The 18,588-nt window shown below is 44.2% G+C and overlaps 2 protein-coding genes across 6 annotated transcripts in view; both read left to right on the forward strand.

Moving 5' to 3' along the window:
• Window positions 1–18,588, forward strand: part of rabgap1 (RAB GTPase activating protein 1) — a 43,768-nt gene that overhangs the window by 24,548 nt on the left and 632 nt on the right. For all 5 annotated transcript variants that reach the window (XM_019872020.1, XM_019872022.1, XM_019872021.1 and 2 more), the window contains 12 exons: window positions 8,344–8,457; window positions 10,784–10,858; window positions 11,971–12,096; window positions 12,241–12,384; window positions 12,467–12,508; window positions 12,863–12,991; window positions 13,721–13,813; window positions 14,441–14,551; window positions 14,819–14,923; window positions 15,513–15,596; window positions 17,787–17,858; window positions 18,370–18,570. In XM_019872020.1, coding sequence (XP_019727579.1) covers window positions 8,344–8,457; window positions 10,784–10,858; window positions 11,971–12,096; window positions 12,241–12,384; window positions 12,467–12,508; window positions 12,863–12,991; window positions 13,721–13,813; window positions 14,441–14,551; window positions 14,819–14,923; window positions 15,513–15,596; window positions 17,787–17,858; window positions 18,370–18,570 — 1,296 coding nt within the window. The remainder of the gene's footprint in view (window positions 1–8,343; window positions 8,458–10,783; window positions 10,859–11,970; window positions 12,097–12,240; window positions 12,385–12,466; window positions 12,509–12,862; window positions 12,992–13,720; window positions 13,814–14,440; window positions 14,552–14,818; window positions 14,924–15,512; window positions 15,597–17,786; window positions 17,859–18,369; window positions 18,571–18,588) is intronic.
• Window positions 11–4,020, forward strand: LOC109517089 (probable G-protein coupled receptor 21). The gene has a single exon (XM_019872026.1). The coding sequence runs from the start codon at window positions 589–591 to the stop codon at window positions 1,828–1,830; it is 1,242 nt and encodes a 413-aa protein (XP_019727585.1). The 5' UTR covers window positions 11–588; the 3' UTR covers window positions 1,831–4,020.

Below are 18,588 nucleotides of genomic sequence, written 5' to 3' on the forward strand. Positions count from 1 at the left end.
GGGGAGGGGGGCGGATAAAGAGCCCGCACACACGGAACTGTGGTGGAAATAAGGTAAAGAAGAGGCAAGAGAGGAAGAGGAAAAGAACGAGAACCAGGAAGAGCTGGACTAAGCATCGTTGATGACTGCTTTGTTTCTTCAGCATGTTGCACCGCGTTCATTCTTCTCTGGAACCCGCGTTTGTGTTTCTGTGGACTCCAAAAATATAAGAGGGATTCCTCGTTCTGACCCTTCCGCGGGAGATGTTGGAGCCATCTCTGCGATTCGGGGTACCAAAGGCTTGGCGAGGACAAACCGGACTGGATTTTTTTTCTTCTACAAAGACACACTTTTTGCCTGTGGAAAGCAGTAGATACGTCTTATGTTATTTTGCCTGCTGCTGTTGTTTTTTTTTTAAAATTCAAAACAGCGTGCAATCAGTGGGCTCCCCTTCCATCCCGCTTGGCATTTGAAATGAAGCGGCAGATTAACTACGGAATTGAAGCATGGAGCATTTGGTGTAGAATGAAACTGTGCAGTTAGTTTCAAACGAGTCCAACGGTTCACCTTACCCTCGAAGGGCCCCCGAGAGACGTCCTCCTGCCCACGATGATGAATTCCACCCTGGATCCATTGAACCTGAGCTCTGCTGACCTGCCGAACTTCACTGCTCCCTTTTGCCTGCTTGAGATCAGCTATTCCGAAATCTTCACCACCTGCCTGCTCGAAGTCTCCATTATCCTTCTCCTCACCGTTCTGATTATTTCAGGCAACTTGGTGGTGATTTTTGTTTTTCACTGCGCCCCTTTGCTGAGCCAGCACACCACCAGCGCTTTCATCCAGACGATGGCGTACGCCGATTTGCTTGTGGGTGTCAGCTGCCTCTTCCCCTCCTTGTCCTTATTGCATCACCTCCAAGGTCTTGACCCCAAACTCACCTGCCAGGTGTTTGGATACCTGGTGTCCGTTTTGAAGTCCGTCTCCATGGCGTCGTTGGCATGCGTGAGCGTGGACCGCTACATCGCCATCACGCAACCCCTGACCTACGCGGCCCTGGTGACACCGTGTCGGGTGCGCTGCTGCATCATTCTGATTTGGTTGTACTCGGCACTGGTGTTTCTGCCGTCATTCCTCGGTTGGGGGAAGCCCGGTTACCACGGCGACGTGGTGGAGTGGTGCGCTGTCAAGTGGAGGACCCAGCCGGCCTTCACCACCTTGATTGTCGTGCTTCTCTATGCGCCCGCCGCTCTCACGGTCTGCTTCACTTACGCCAACATCTTCAAGATCTGCCAGCAGCACACGCGGGAGATCAGCGAACGTCAGGCGCGCTACCGACCCCAACCGCACCCAGATCCGGCTTTGACATCGGGATCTTTGTCCAAGGACAGTGGCGAGCTGGACCAAAGGCATTCTCCTGGCTTATTCAAACCTCAGAAACACCACCATCAACACCCGCATTATCAACAACCCTGTTCCACATACCCGGATAAACGGTATGCCATGGTACTGTTCCGCATTACCAGCGTTTTCTACATCCTCTGGTTGCCCTACATCATTTACTTTCTGTTGGAGAGCGGTGGACTCTACCATCACCCGGCGGCGTCTTTCCTCACCACTTGGCTGGCCATCAGTAACAGCTTCTGTAACTGCCTCATCTACAGCCTCTCCAACTCCGCCTTCAGGAAGGGCCTCAAGCGTCTCTGCTCGTACTGCTTACAGCGCAGCGGCAGCGGCTTCGGCGTCAGGAAACCCAAAAAGGCTTTCATCGGTTCTATCGACCAGGGATGTACTGTGGCAGGGTACGGATCCGGCCACGGAGAGATAGGAATTGGCACAACGTGTCATGTGTAGTGGCCTCGTCGGGGACAGCTTTGCGCCACGTTTGGCGTTTCAACGGCTCGGCTGAAGTGTCTCTCCTCTGCAAAATGAAATGTTGCCACGAAGAGATGGAAGGAGGCGTGATTGTGCCACTGCTTTTTCCATCACATTTGGAGGTTACACAGACGTCCTCTCTGCTCACGCCACGCCTGGCAGCTGGGGGGAGTCTGGCGTGAGCCGCTGAAGGATAAACTGGGCTAAATAGGCTTACAAGGTGTCATTCGTCCATGGGAGGGGACAGTCGTAAAAGTTGGATGGGATTGTTTCTTTTTTTGTTTTTCTTGTTGTTGTTAAGGCAACACAATGCAAGGATTGAGGATTGTCATGAATGAAGCGTACGTCAGTTGAGAAAACGACGCGAATGCAAACAGAACATTACGTCGGAAGCAAGCTGAAGTCTTAATATATGAACTACTTGGGAGGTGTTCTTGCCCTTCGCTGCACTTAGAATAAGAGTTATGTGTCAAGTTAGTGTATGTTCAAATCAGTGAATGACACCGTCTGGCTGCGCGTAATCCGTGAAGAATAAACACAACAGAAACAATGTCGAGGTAGACCGTATGGCTTCTATCAATTTTCTAGCGGTTTCGACAAGATACTCAGCCCTCGATGGAAATTCCTTGGGTTCAAATGAATGGCTTTGACTGTTTTCCAAACACTGCAGTATTATTATTTTTTTTTTAAACTCCGTTCTCTTGTTGCATGTAATGCAGTTGACACTCCAATTTTCTCTGCTGTATGTTCATTTCATTGCTTGGCTATTGTGTAACTCGGTGTAAGTGTCAATCAAAACAAGAGAGCAGATGTTTTTACACCAACTGTACGCTGATAACCGGTACATAATTATTATCCCCACCCCGCTGTTATCTGGTACATCTTTTGCCTGCAAACACGTTACATTTTGTGGTCAACTCCACATCCCGAATATGAAGAACTGCCTTGTTCCATCGAGCGCAGCGGTAGTTCGATTCAGCATTGTGATCACTGTAATGTACCTGTCCGTTTGCACATAACCGTTGACCATCACAGGACAACACACACACACACACACACACACACACACACACACACACACGCACACACACACACACACACACACACACACACACACACACACACACACAGAAAAAACAAAACAGAGAGGCCATTCTCTCTGGTTCCAAAGTTCCCCTGAAAAGAGAGTGACCCCTGAGACCCGCACGTCTCTTGTGTGCATGCGTGTATTGTATGTTTCCATCATCTCTTCATCTGTGCTTTTCGGAACGTGCTGGAACGTCACATTCAGCAAGCTGAATAGATCCGTTGTAAGAATACAAAGCGCGGAAAAAGATAACTTAGCTTTATGTACAGTACCTTATGTTGTATACCAAAGAGAGTTGATGTGTGCTTAAAAATTTTTCAGTTGGTAACCGGTATGGAGATGAAATATTTGAGGCGGCGCTGCACTTTTGGTGAAGACCCGCAAAACTGTGAAGCGCCGTTTGAAGTCATTCATTCTTGCGTTGAAATACAAATTGAAGTGGGCTTGCGTTACTCTTCCGTTTCTAGAGGGCTGAGTTTTGTCGACACGCGACTGTTAGACAGGGTGCTGTCAATTTTACGTGGGACCGTTTGTACTTTTCAACAGCTGACTTGTCAGGCTGGCATGTTTTCATGATGTTGTTTTTTCTCGCACACCGGAGCGTCTGCAACTCGGTTCGGGTGTACTGGAACGCGACCAACGGCTGAACAAGACTGTTAATTGAAGCGAGGGTGCTAACGCAGTTTTTTTTTTTTTCCGCCTGTCATTGCTCGAGGATATTTGAAGTGTTTTTGTGGGTGTACAGTTTTGTAATTAGGATGACTTAATTCATGATAGATTCACGTGTTGTCTTACAAAATGCTGTCATTTGTGAAGCAGTGCCAAATACAGTACGATAATCGCTCATGTTGCTACCTTGTGTCGTCCACCGCGTTGTCAGTGTCAAGAAATGGCATATTGAATGTGTGCGTCGATGTTATTGTGAAGATGGCTTCTGCCTCATTTCTAACTGCAATTGTATTTATTATGAAAGTGCATCTTTCCCTTGGCAGATTTTATTGAGGCGATTCTACTGTAACTTGTTTTTTCTGGATTGCAATCTACTGAAGTGATCAGAATTTATCAAGTTTTTTTTTCTCTTTTTTTAAAAAAAAAAAAAAAAAAAAAAAAAGAAATTTCAAGGTCGGGTGACGGGTGTTGCTGCTGCCGGCAAGTTTATGCGCACTACTTTATGGGTTGTTTGTTGGTCAGGGAGCAAGTGGATTCATTATTTTGTCAATAATTTCTCAATCTGTACATACAGCGTGGCTCCTTGTAAATAAATGCCGTTTGAGAGATACTCTCATTAAATTATTTCGCGTTAAGACACAATTCAGGACTCGAAGTACTGAATATAATTGGCTCTGAAACATTTGAAAGAGCTTGTACAAACGTAATCAATTGCTGCGCTTTAACACACATGCAGGGCTGGAGTCAGACAATTCCTTATCTGTCTTCCAATCTGTTTTGGGTTTTTCTTTGTGCTTATTTTAGGATCTAAATAGGACACAGCAGTACGGAGCTAATTGTACACTCATGACCCAGCTTTTGGGAGCAGCTGACTTTTTTGCGCTTGAAAACTCCCTGAGATAAGAAGAGTCCAGTCTTCCCATTCTAAGTCACGGTCTGATCCAGGACGAGTTTAGTCAAATGAATGTCGAGATAGAAGCAATCAAATGTGTGTTTTATTTGAAACGAGATCCTGTGACTAATACCAGAAGACTTTTATGATTCTCTGTAGGCGGCAAACCTACGTGTACTGTATATCGTATTGTAACTTTGTACATGTTGTGCATCTGTACTGAGAAAATAAATGTCATTTTATCTCGATGTACTTTTTGACGTCTCTGTGTACCTTTTTTCTCATCACAGCGGATGATAAAACATTCCAAACGCATGCTGTGCGCTCTCCATGATAGGAACACATTTTGACAACAGACTAACAAATATGGTGGATGGAATTCTTTTGTCAGGTCTTAAAAAAAAAAAAAAAAAAAAGTAATAGCTTCCAATCATGCAGAACTAAATCATTTGCTGAATTGCAAACGTGTCAGTTTAAGATTGTCGCCGAGAAAGTCCTAACATGATGTAAATGGACTGTAACACACCGGCACCAGAATGCGGAGCGCTGAGTGTGCATTCTGGTAATGAGGCGGCGCGCGTTTTAGCGGATGACTGAATGATGCGAGATTGATGCCATAAGAGAGCGCAGGATGTCGATTTGGCGCTTTACGTCGTCTTGTCTTGTAACCTTGTTGTGTTTGGGATGATGCTTCTGTCGCTTGTCGAGGCTGACGCGACACAGCGGTTGAAGTTGGCACAAAAACTCCGGTGTGACGATCATGATTTGGTTGAGTCTGCAAACATGGCGTAGCAACATTCAGACACAATAACGACACGCGTTGGAAAATGGAAAAAAAAAACCTGCGAGGGGAAGAAATTGTGAGGTTTCAATAATATCCGGCCGTATGTTCATTTGGCATTTCAACGGGGAGCGGAGAAAGAACAACAGAGTGACAAGTCAGCCATTGTGTTAACTCCAGCAAAATCAGGGACATGAACAATAGAGGGCTAAATACGCAACCTTCCCACGGAAGCGCAACGCGGATCCGCTATTCCCACAATTGCAGTAGTCATGCAGCACACGGCCTCGCACACATTGTGGGGTCTTGCCATATTTGGCAAGTTTTTGTTTTATTACATTTGGTGTCCATCCATGAAATGCTATTTTTAAAAATAAATCCTTCAAATCTATGTGGCTGTGCTAAAAAAAAGCAAAGCAAAAATCCATATCATAGCCTCATCGTCAGATAATTCTTTTCATATGTTGTGACAGAACCAACTTTGGGAACAACTGAGGTTTTGTTTGTTGTTATTACATTCTCATAAAATCCAGTTATTTATTTTATTTTTTTGTTTTTGTTTTTCATCATCGTCCAACCAGCGGCGCTGGCTATACTAATTAGATCAGCTTGCTCACGCTCTATGACCGTTCTGGAGAAAACGGATTGAACATAGTTCCTCTGAATCGTTCTGGAGTTGAAGAAGTTACAAAGACATTCGTGGCCGAGGCCAAAGTCAATGCATTTATTTTATGAAGCCATTCATGATTAATAAAAAAAGCAAAGTACCAATACTGCTTTGTTCCCCATCAAATATGATGAGCCGAACCAAATCAGCATTCACAGTTTTTAATCACCATTAATTGGCTTGACGTTATGACTGTAATTGAACTCTTCAACCCCACACCCCCCAAAAAACTGTTTTCATGCAATATTTCCATTTCAAAACATTTCACCAGTGTTTCAGTCGTAACGTGTGACATTCTTGCACCAACAAAGGATAAAAATAAATTGCACCCTATTTCACACAGGGAATGCGATTAAGCAAGCGTCAGCGTAGTGTTGCCAAATTTGTGACTTTTCGTGTTTCAGACCCTGCCAGTGATTTAAAATAATAATAAAAATTAATTAACTAAAATAGCTGACTTTTTGAGCTGTTATTCCAGACTTCTTGAGACTTTGAAACTCGCTAAGCCGTTTCTAGCAAAAGCAACCATTCACTTCTAGCCAGTCTGCCTGGACGTGGCCTCAGGAGGAAAACGGACAAGTCGAGAGCACAGAGCAACCTCCTGAGAAATTCAACGTGAACTCTAAGGTCACGCTACATCATCAAATTGCAGCAGTCATCGTCGTTTGAGCCAAAGTGTACTTCCAAGTGATACGACCAAGGAGGGCACCACTGTTGAAAATAAATCATTGGGTCATGAGACTGGAATCTGCCAAATTCCTTGTTGACAAGCCACAAATCTCCTGAGATAATGTGCGATGGACAGATGAGGATAAACAACTTTTTTAGCAAAGCACAGCAGCTCGATGTTCAAAAAAATGAAGCATACCGAGAAAAGAACACTGTCCCTTCTGTCAAGCATGGAAGAGGATCTGTTATGCTCTGGGGCTGCTTTGCTCCATCTGACATGGTGTGTAGAATCTCTTGTGCAGGCTGCAATGAATTCTCAAGACCATCAAGGTATTGTGGGCCAAAATTTCTGCAGGGGAGGTGCAGAGGTCTCATCGAGATCATTTGCTATGATTTCCACAAAAGGTTGCGCAACAGAATGTTAATGGTCCAGGGTCATTTTTGCATTTTTGTCCAGGCCTATTGAATGAGTTTGTTTCAAGGAAAAATCTGTGAAACCACAATTCAAAAGCAGTATATTGATTTTCATTGGTTATTTTTTAATTGGTTCATATTATTTTTTTAATGACTACTTCTTTTGTCAGATTCAATTTATTTCTGTGACCCCTTCAGGTTTTTCTTACACTAACAGAGGGGTAACAACAATTGCGCATGGTTTCTTTGGGTTGTGAATTGACTGCACTTGAGTCATGACGAAGCAAATGGTCTTTATTGCTGTTCCTCGCGCTTCCGTCCACCGCTATGAGACACTGGTTCTGTTTTCACTGCCCTCTCACGCTAGCGTCATACCAAGGCTCCCTTCAAGTGCCCCCAGAAAGACAGAAGGGAAGCTAATTGGCCGTTATGTCAGAGGTCTTTGTCTAAGCTCTCAGCACTCGAGATAAGAACGGCTAAGTGGCGCTCGGATAAACACGGAAGCTTATCATTCACTCGGATGCCGCGGATCCGTGTTATGGACAACACTCACTGCCGGAGTCCCGCTTGTAAAACGTATCATTAACAAAGCTGAGCCGCCGAGTGAGCCGTTAGACCGATATCAAATAGCCTTGGGCTTAAACTACAGTGATTGCACTATCTGCTTTTGCCGTCGTAACGGAGATATAAGCAGGCTCGGGAATGACAGAATGTGAAGAACTTAACACAGTACATACAGTCCGCTCAACGTACTGTGTGCATGGTCGACTTGGTACACAGTCTTCCGCACACCGTAAACAACAAACAGTGTCAGCTGTGGCTGTGATTTTTCAGGGCGCGGTTGGAAGTTGTTGAACACACTCGGCAGCAACACGCGGATGCCGGTTCATGTTCGCCATTAGCTGACTTTGGTTGGACGAGTTCTTTCTTCCTGTGTTGCTTTTTATACCCGCTGTATTTTCATTTGGCAGTTCTTCCTCTCTGGATGTCGGTGTAGTGCTTTCGATGACAAGGTGCTGATGACTTGATGCATATCAGAGACTCAGATCTTGTGTGACACTTGTAGATGCTGTGTAGACCCCCCCCCCCAACCCCTTTTGTTAGTTGCAGTCTCAGTGTAACAATAAAGTGGTGATTGTTTCGAATGCTAAAAGTTCTCTAATATGTCCGCCATCTTGCTAGATACTGTCAGGACGTTATTTTCCCCATGAATGATTTCTTTCAATGTCTTGTGGTGAGTCTTTTTCATGTTATATATAAATATAACAGCAACCCCCATCCCCCCCGCACCCCTCTCTTTATCTCACTGCTAGGAATCCCCGCAGGACAGTGCCATCACTCGGGACATTAACAGGACGTTCCCGGCTCATGACTACTTCAAAGACACCGGAGGAGATGGGCAAGACTCCCTGTATAAGATCTGCAAGGTATTTACACACTCACCCACATTTCGAAGAGGTTTTGCGCTCCATACCGGGGGGTCCCTTTGTGGCGACGTCTCTTAAATTTGTCACTCAGAATGCGATGGAGTCTCTCGCTAGCCTCACTAATGAAGTCGTAAAGTCCTCATTCGAATATTGAGATGAAAAAAAAAAAAAAACACTTATAGGCTGGAAATGAACCACCCGGTGAAAAACAGTCAGCGTGTCTTCTTGCACCGCGTATTTTTACCCACGCCATTCATGTCAGAGGACCGTCATAAACCGCGCAATGCTTTTTCCAGCCTGTCAAAAAAAACAAAACAAAAAAATCCTTTTGAGTCCTGCTCCCCTGACGAATGAAGTATGTAAAAGGCAGTTGTCACATGCAGTTAGTTGTTAGCCCAAATTTCCAGCTATGCCCGAATGATGCTGCAGGCCTCTTGGCAGGCTCACTGACCAACTTTCCTCTTATCTTAATCAATTATATGAAGGAGACTCATTTTTAAATACGCTTTATTTCAATACGAGCGATGAGAGCAACCCCCTGGATCAACATCAGCCACTGCAAATAATACATTTGAGGATTTTGTCCCACTTACTTCGGTATGAATGAGTCTGCGAAAGGCAATATTACGTTATCTCTTCAGAGGGCTCATTCCCTTGTTATTCGTGGCTTCCGTACGCCGAGGAGAGTGTGTGGAGAAATTGCGCCGACGTCTCGGGTTTTGTTTTGTTTTTGTTTTCATCCAGCGTGCGATCAACCTCAAGTGTCTTTGTAATCGACCAGTTGATCGCGATCAACCTGTTGGGACTCTCTGGGGTCAGCGGTTTTACTTTATTTAATTTTATAGAGACAGAGGTTACTTCAACTCGCTGCCATTGGCACTTAAATGCTTTTACCAGAATCCCAAAACAAATTATTGGTACCAACATCAAGAATTGTTTTGAATTTAGAAGTCATCCGGTGTCACTTTGGAAGTTCTGTTCTCAAAACAATCATGTGAATGCTCTGTAAAATTCGTATTACTAGAAAATGCTTTCTACGTACCAGTAATTAAAGATCAGCCTTTTTCTTTGCTTTGTTTCCAGGGGCAATTGATGGCCTCGTGATTAGAAACAATGACGGTCTGTGTCTTCACCCCCCCAACCCTTGTAGGACTCGTAAATCACGGCGATTGCATTTCCTTGGCGTCCAACCTAACGATTGTGCCAACAGCTCGATAGCGCAGTCGGGACGCCTTCGCTGAGTTTGACGCCGTCGATCCGAGCACACATCAAATGAAATCTTAAGACGCATTCTCCACTTTTCACGATGAAATGAGGATTTCTTGCGCGTGCATATTCTTGAGACGCGGCTGTGGTTTGCTGCGCTCGGATTTTTCATTTCATTCATTATGCATGTCTAACTCGAGCGAGGGCATCCATCTCGACGCAGTTAAGCACCTCCTCAGGTGTGTTTAAATAATTCAGTCACCCCCACCGCCACCGCCTCTCTTTTGCTCCGCTCGTGGATTGATCCGCGCTTTGTCCCTTCGACTTGACTCATTGCTCGCATTTGTAGCTCAGTAGGCCACCGCCAACCGTTTTGGCGAAACTCTTGTCCCGTTGTCTTCGTCTTCTCTCGCTGTCACAATGGTACCATGAACCATCTCCTGGGTTCCTTTTCTCTCTCTCTCTCTCTCCCAACATCACTCTGACCATTGTTTGGTCGCCGTGCGCTTCTAAAAGCGGAACTCCCATCTGCTCTGGAATCAGTATTTAAACAAGCTCTATCTGAGCGATATGATGTAAATAAGCGTGGCTTTTATGTGGCTCTTTGTTCATTCTTTTCCCTCCTTTTATTTAGAGTCTCACTCTCTTTGTATTTATGCACGAGTCTTATTCCACATTATGGTTAAAAAAAAAAAAACATCCCTCGCCGACCTTATTTTTCAATTAGAAATTTGATCCTAATTTTTCAGGAAAAGTAGGACTTCAAAGTTGTACAAATGTCATTTGAACCACCTTGCATCAAGGGATTGAGTTGGCTTTTTTTTCGCAACTTTTTTGGTGGTCATTTTTCCCTGCCAAAAGGACCCAGCTTAATCGTGTTTTCCAAGTTTGTGTTTCACTGGCTTTGCCTTTCACACTTATTAACTTAGTTTGTGCAAGAAGGGTGACCAACATCTGTTATTCGTTCCAATCACGAGAACAACTTCGACTCATACGTTCTTTTTTTATTTTATTTATTTTTTAGTTATTTATTTTTTTTCATTTCATTTTTCAGCGTTTGCATGAACTGTCAAGCCTATTTAATGACTTTCTGTTCACTGCCTTTGTCTCCTCCCTCCAGGCATACTCTGTATATGATGAGGAGATTGGCTACTGCCAGGGACAATCCTTCTTGGCTGCTGTGCTACTGTTGCACGTGAGTTTCCATATCAGTCCAGCAAAAATGCATTATTTTTTTTTTTATCTAACAAACTGAAGGGCCGAGGGGATCTGTTCTTCCGTTGTTTTTAGTTTTTTTTTCACATGCCTTAAGTCCTTTTATCAGCTGAGTTCCAGTTAAGTGTTTAGTCATCTTGTCCAACAATTTCAAGCACAGAGAACAACTGTTTAATGTTCTCTTTTGACATCAGTCTCAGATATCGACTCCCATGATGTTTTGGTGCCATATAACTTCTGGTGAGATCTACTGGAGGGCGGCATGTGCGTTGCAGTCATTTGGTGTGTCAATAAGCCCTGCAAAAGTCAATGACTTCACAGCTAATGCCGAGCTCAATATTTCATCTAGTTTTCAATCCAGATTTTATTATCGTCGAGGTCAGTTTGACCCCCATTTATGTTAGTTTTTCTGTAAACTAGCGTCATTGTTTTGTTTTGTATATAATGTTTTTTTTTTTTTTTTTTTTTTTTTTTTTAATTGGGATGACTGGGTAAACGCAAAATTTGCATTGTATGGAAAGAAATTTGAGAACCACCCTTGTTTTTTCAGTTTGTTGCTCTAATGGCAGGATTATGTTTTTTGATTGCCATCTTGACATGGTACAAATATTTTGGAACTTTTCCTTACCAATATGCCTAAAGGAGCGTCAGCAATGCATTTGCTTTGGGGTGTTTCCACTTACGCAACCAGCCGATTGTGTTATGTTTTCTTTCTTTCACCCTCTGACAGTTGTTACTTTTCCATTCGGTGTTACATAATTGACACTGTCGTAAGGGGGAAATGGTTTTAAATGTTGCATTACCAATACAACCACTAGAATATACAACTTCAAGATTTCGAATGTTTTATTCCAACAATAGTGCAAAGAAAAAATAAAATTGCAGTTCCAGAATGAATGGTTTCTTTAGCTAACATTGCCACCTAGAGGTCAACCCACATCACAGCGTCCTTGCAACAAAAGGGCTGCACAATTTCGAACGATCTCAAGATGAGAAACATTCTACTTTGATTATGACCCAACTTTATACGCGACAGCCTATATGCGGTGTAAATCGGGACGCGCCCCTAAAAATCTGGAGTTTGTCGCTCAGATGCCGGAGGAGCAAGCCTTCAGTGTGCTCGTCAAGATCATGTTTGACTATGGCCTCAGGGACCTGTTCAAGCAAAACTTTGAAGATCTGCATTGCAAGTTCTTCCAGCTGGAGAGACTCATGCAGGTTGGTGCCTTTTGTATACGGTTCATTCCGATCACGGGCCCAACATTAAGTGCGCACGCACGCACGCCGTATGCAGTCTTCTGACTTAAATAAGGCGCTAAAAATTTGCATATCTTTACCCCGTTGGCCCTTTGTTTTTATCAGGAATATATACCCGATTTGTACACCCATTTCCTGAACGTGGGTTTGGAAGCTCACATGTATGCCTCCCAGTGGTTCCTCACCCTCTTTACAGCCAAGTTCCCTCTCTACATGGTCTTCCATATCATTGACCTGCTTCTGTGTGAGGTGAGATGCGCCACGTTGCCGCACCCCATACTGTCATCATATTGCGTTACCTTGTAGTTGATCCCGTTATTTTCATCCTTAGGGCATCAGTGTGATCTTCAACGTGGCTCTAGCACTTCTCAAGGTGACATTTGCATCATATTTATGTTTGACCGCTCTATTTATGTTCAATCAGCAGCTTGTGCTAGAACTGTTTCCATCTGTACTGTCTGACGCACTGCAGCCACGACACGCCTTTTTTTTTTTTTTTTTTGGTGAGCTCTGAATAGCCAAATGGCACATTTGAACAACGCTCTTTGAGTCGGAGTGAAGCGGTGCGCACTCGGAGGGAATTTCCCAACGCACAAACAATCAGAGGACAGGATTGTGGTTGCAAGTCTGAGCTCTACTGTTCCTGGTCTTGATGATGAGAAGTACTTGGCTCTGGTCTTCCTTCGAAAGGAAAATTGTCACCCATTTCTTCTTCTTTTTCTTTTAGACATCAAAAGATGATCTGATCCAAACAGACTTTGAGGGCGCCCTCAAATTTTTTCGTGTTCCGGTTCCCAAAAGGTATCGCTCAGAGGAGAATGCCAAGAAGCTGATGGAGCTGGCTTGTAGCATGAAGGTGAGTTTAGAATGTGACCTTTTACCCAGGCGTAATCAACTGTAAACACCGTATACCTGGTTAAATGGGATGGTTAAATGAGGGCCGGTGAAGCATTGTGGCACATTCCCCAAACGATATTTGATACTCTCGCTCAATATTTTTCCTCACATTGTGTGTCATAAAATATTTTATGAATATATTCTACGTGTCATGAAGCAGTTACATGCCCACTCAAACATATTTTAACAGACGCCTTTGGATTATTGTTTACAACCACCGTTATTGTATTTTTCGATGAAATTATTTCCCTTAGAATTTCTACACTGCTGCTTTATTACCAGAAGGGGGCAGTGTTGAACTTAAAATTAATTGAAATCCGCTGACACGCCGCACGCACACAGAGCCGTGTTATGACAGATTTTGGACCATCTGGCCCACTTTCGGACATTCAAGGTAACTTTGGCCAATACTGTATATTTTTAGACCCAACTCAGTCAAGGAGCCTGCTGACTTTGATAAGATTTCCCGATTTTACATCATGCATATTGACAAACCTTGTTTACCTGCAAGAGTGCCCTCTGAGCCACCTTGATTTTAGGCACCATCGTTGACGAACTGTCACATTTGAACCCGATAGTGTAAATCCGGCTTTAAAAATTCCAATCGTGTGTGTTTTTCTTTTTTCATACATGTGACAATACTCAACTAAATAGGTTAGAAACAAAATCTATTGCTGTTCTGCTTCAGATCAGCCAGAAGAAGCTGAAGAAGTTTGAGAAGGAGTACCACACCATTCGGGAGCAGCAGGAACAGCAGGAAGCCCCTATCGAGAGATATGAGGTTTGTCTGCGTGCAAAGCAAACACCACCACCCACAAAATTTCCATCAAAGCTTTATGATTAACTCTCTGCTTTGACTACATTTTAACAGTGAGCTGTGCCAGGGCACGTTTGCTTTATTTATTTTATTTTATTTTTATGTAACAGGGTTAACTTGACAATCTACTACATTTTAACATTTTAGAGCTTAAAAAAAAGTCCAAAAAATATGGGGTGGTGATCAAAATGTAATACATCATTGCAGGCCATAAGTCACATACAGTTTCCTGTAATATATCAGCTGGAGTCAGCTTGAAAAATATACAGCACTGTACTTTTTATTTTTATTTTTTTAACCATAAATTATTTTGGTACATCCATTTTTCCAGTCCCGCTCTATTCTGGTGCTTGACTTTTTATGTTCACCATGCACATGCAGGTCATCTCCTGTTAAACATTACACCAAGTTCTCACCTTAGTTAAATTTCATACCCGTTTGCTCTCCCACTTTAATGTTATTCTGTTCATTTGCAGCTTTCGCTTCCCGTATCCCGCTTGCATTGGGCCACGCCCGCCCCTTGTTTTACTCCCCTGACCTCCCTTCCTCTTTCGGCCCTGTTTTAATCTTTGTCTCGACGTTGACCTGCAGAGGGAGAACCGTCGTTTGCAGGAGGCCAACATGCGCTTGGAGCAGGAGAACGACGACCTGGCACACGAGCTGGTCAGCAGCAAGATTGCCCTGCGCAAAGACCTTGACAACGTAAGTCGGAAAAAGAAAAGGCGGACGTTTTCTGGTTTTTGTGGGATGTTGGAAAACTCGTGCGATACCTCATACCAACCGAGTTGCACATTGTTAGTCTGTAACAAACACTGTGGCCAGCAAAAGTTTAAATCCGGTAATATGATCAAATTCAAACATATACTTCACAGTGTATGCATTTATCCATATGATTAGAAATTCTTTTTAATGTCACATGTGACATCAACATCGTGACCCTGGCACCACCGAATCACTTTTGTGTGTCAGGCTGAGGAGAAGGCCGACGCCCTGAACAAGGAGCTGCTGCTGACCAAACAGAAACTCGTTGACGCCGAGGATGAGAAGAGACGACTGGAGGAAGAGTCGGCGCAGGTCTCTGCGATATTTATTATGCATGACACGTCTAGAAATTGTGGCTCAGATTTTAGCAAGGATCATGGAAGGTGACACGCAAGATTTGCTTCCACGGGCCACGTAAAAGGATCATGTTGGGCCGGATCGGGGCCCCGGGCCACGACTTTGACACCTGTGATTTAGAAGTACGCAGTCGGGCGACAGATGATGAAATGAACATGTCAAAAAAAAAAAATCACAGCTTTCTGTGTGGTGTTGTGGCCATGTGACCTCTGCTATTGTCAAATCCTGTCAAAATACATCCGCTGGTGGCTGACATCGAATTCCGTCACTTGGGTTGAAGAGCGGGCGGGGCAAGGACGACAGAGCTGTCACCTTTCCCACCGTTCCCCCTGTGACTTCCCTGTTCTCCTCCTGTAATGTCCCGTGTCTTCCTGAGTGTGCGGTCGCAGAAGAGAAAGATTGCGCTCGCGGAAAGGATGTGATTTTGCCCTCTGCTGTCGAGCCTGCCAATAGTTTTCTGTCTCCTTTACATGTTCATGGCGGTAGAGCACTCACATCTGCCCTTCGTGCCTGACTTCTAACAGTTTGTCGTGTGTGTCCACAGCTGAAGGAGATGTGCCGACGAGAGCTGGACAAATCGGAATCCGAGATTAAGAAGAACGGCTCCATTATTGGGGAATACAAGCAGGTATGCCTCAAGGTTATTCGCGTTAACAAAAAAATCTTTTCCGTGAGCGAAATAACTATGAAAGAATATCGACAATTATCTTAAACTACACTTTACTTTCTACAAAACGAAAACTCACTATAATTACATTGAAAATGTCCGGCCGTGACCTTTAAAAAAAATGGTATTTTGGCATAAAGAATCGTAATCATAATATTGAGTAAGAAAAATCCTAGTTTGATTATATTCCACCATCATTCAACCCTTAATAGAAACACCAAAGTGCCTGTTGAGGGTACGCCACATTTAATCGATCCCCGTTTTGTATGCTAGCTCCTCCGAAAGGCCTTCATCTTAAAAGCCTGTCGTGTCCCGCAGGTCTCAGAGGAGCGATGGGGTGTTAAATATTGCAACTAGCCCGGGTCATTTAAATAATAATCAATAAATGCCTTCATCGATCCTGCGCCCAGCGGCCCCTGCTAGCTGAGTTGTGTGCCAACGTGACATAATCATTACAAGAATGCCGCATTTAGTTGACGCCGCGCTGTGCCCCGTGGCTTTGGTGTGATTAGTAACTGAGCTGGAAATGAAGTCGAGGCGTGTAAGTGTGCCGCTCATAAATCAGCACACTGAACACGGCACGCCTTTGCTTAACCGACGACGCTCGCATATGCAGAGCAGCTAGCGACGCAGCTAGCGGCTTGTTCATCATAGCTGTACAAACACATGTATTTCCTTTTTTTTTTTTTTTCACCTAACTACATCCTGACTGGGCACAGTCACTACTTTTCAGAAACCACTGAGTACTGTGACTTTGCCAACTCAGTCGCAAAGTCACAGCCATGAAACATTCTCAACATGGCACACTTTGACACTTCCCATACATTCACCAATCTTCTCTATGACCCCATGACTCTTATTTTTGGGTGTTTTTTTCCTTTGTGCTGCACAAATAATTCATAGCGTGTGAGTTTGTGTGTGCGGTGCAGAAAATCTCAACATCAAGACGCCGTGTCCTTCAGGCGAACTCTGTGATGACTGTGAGCAGATTCCGACTCCTCCTAGCGCCGTTTCATCCTTTCTGGATGTCATCCTGTCGCTTGATGTTGAAATGCAAACCCCATCGCGGATCCATTTTCTCCCGTATTGCCATTGCGGAGCTGTTATGCAACAATTCTGTCACTCCCCGCCTGAGTGTGCGGACAGAAATAGCAAGAGGAGGACATCTTTAGAGGCAAAGTTGTCAGTATTCAAAAACGTTATAGCGCCATTTTACCTGACAATACCTGCATTGGTGCCTAGAAAAAGAATTGGGGTTGCACACCTACCTTATTACCAACCAGTGACGCATCCAAATGATTTCAAATTCTTTAACTTGGGGTTTCATTTTTAGATCACATTGCTTTAAACATGTTGACAATATATTCTCAATTCTGTACATTGGAATAATTTCCAGCTTTTGAGTCACATAAACGCCAGCACATTCTCTTGCGGAACAGGTAGAACGTTTACAAATCTAAAAATAAATGTTTCGCAGCTGGAAGATCAAGGAGGGGTGGGGGAAGAAAAAACCCGTAGTGATGTGGGAGGTCGATGGCAAGTGTACAGGCAGCTGAAAGGAAAAGAGATGACAACAGGAAGAGATAAAAAAGGCCCGTAGGAGGACTATGATGACTATCTGCTGCGGGGAGGATAAGAAGAGACGCTGTGGATGAGAAACGAGAATGCTCTTGTTGACCAGAGGCTGGAAGAGCTCACGTTTGACTTGGGATAACTTGTATTACGTTGCGCTCTCTACTTGCACGATGTTGTTTCCCTTGTCATGCTTCGGGTGTGAGATTCAGGCGCAGGATACAAAAAGAGGGGCGTTTACCTGCAAGAGTGCCCTCTGAGCCCCCTTGATTTTAAGCACCATCTTTTGACGATATTCTACACTTGATGGACCAATTGGATACATTTCGGGGGGGAATGAATTTGACCAAATTGTGGCATAAGGTTTCAAACTAAGGCTAAAGCTAAACGCCAGCACAGAGAAGATCATTTAGGACAGAAGTGCAATTTAATAGTATGTATCCTTGTTTAAGACTCGGGGGTTAAGTATGGGGCAAAAATGTTGCATCCTGCAGTCTGAACGTTACAGTATATGAATATCCTTGTTTTTTATCTTCATAAAACATGAAAATTCACTGAGGGCAACTCATCTCCTTCCAGATCTGCTCCCAGCTGAGCGAGCGGCTGGAGAAGCAACAGGCGGCCAATCGAGGAGAGCTTGAGAAGATCAGAGTGAGTTTTCCCTTCACATGCATATGCACGCATACGCGGACGCACGCACGCACTTGAACGTGACTTTGGAGAAGTGTATGTACCCGGCATCGTGCCTTGGGGATTACCTCAGCCACGAGGAGTAAATGGAGCGCAAAGGCAGAGCTCGTTCAGTGCATACATTGTGGATGGATCAAATAGTATAACGACTACATTCCAGAGATTAAAATGGATCCTTTCGCTATAAATACCGAATAGTTTTGTAAATGTGACCCAAGAAATTTGCATTTGTTCAAACACCCATTTGCCCGGGACTCTCTGCAGATAGGTTAATCAATGCCTCTGGCCACGACGCAGAAATATGGTAGTTCTCTTGTGCAAAGTTAGAACGATGCATTGTTTGTTTAGTGACAATTTCTTCCCCCTTTTTTTGAACATATGAGGAAGAAAACACTTCTAGTTCCTTCGTTTATCCCGCAGCCTTTAGTCCACTGAAGCGGTTTTGTGTTTAACCGTCCTCTCTCCTCTCCAGGCCAAAGTGGAGGGCTGCGACAAATGCAGCAGCCTTTTCAACAAGGAAGGTCGCGTTCGGGCGCCCGTGGCGGCGCCGCCACCTGGAGGCAGCGAGGAGACGGATGAGGAGAAGGAGGCTTTGAAAAACCAGTTGAGGGAAATGGAGCTGGAACTGGCGCAGACCAAACTGCAGCTGGTGGAGGCCGAGTGCAAGATCCAGGTAGCTCAAACGCTTCCT

The sequence above is a fragment of the Hippocampus comes genome, unplaced genomic scaffold (assembly GCF_001891065.2).
Source record: "Hippocampus comes isolate QL1 unplaced genomic scaffold, H_comes_QL1_v1.1 scaffold199, whole genome shotgun sequence".
Taxonomy (NCBI): Eukaryota; Metazoa; Chordata; class Actinopteri; order Syngnathiformes; family Syngnathidae; genus Hippocampus; species Hippocampus comes.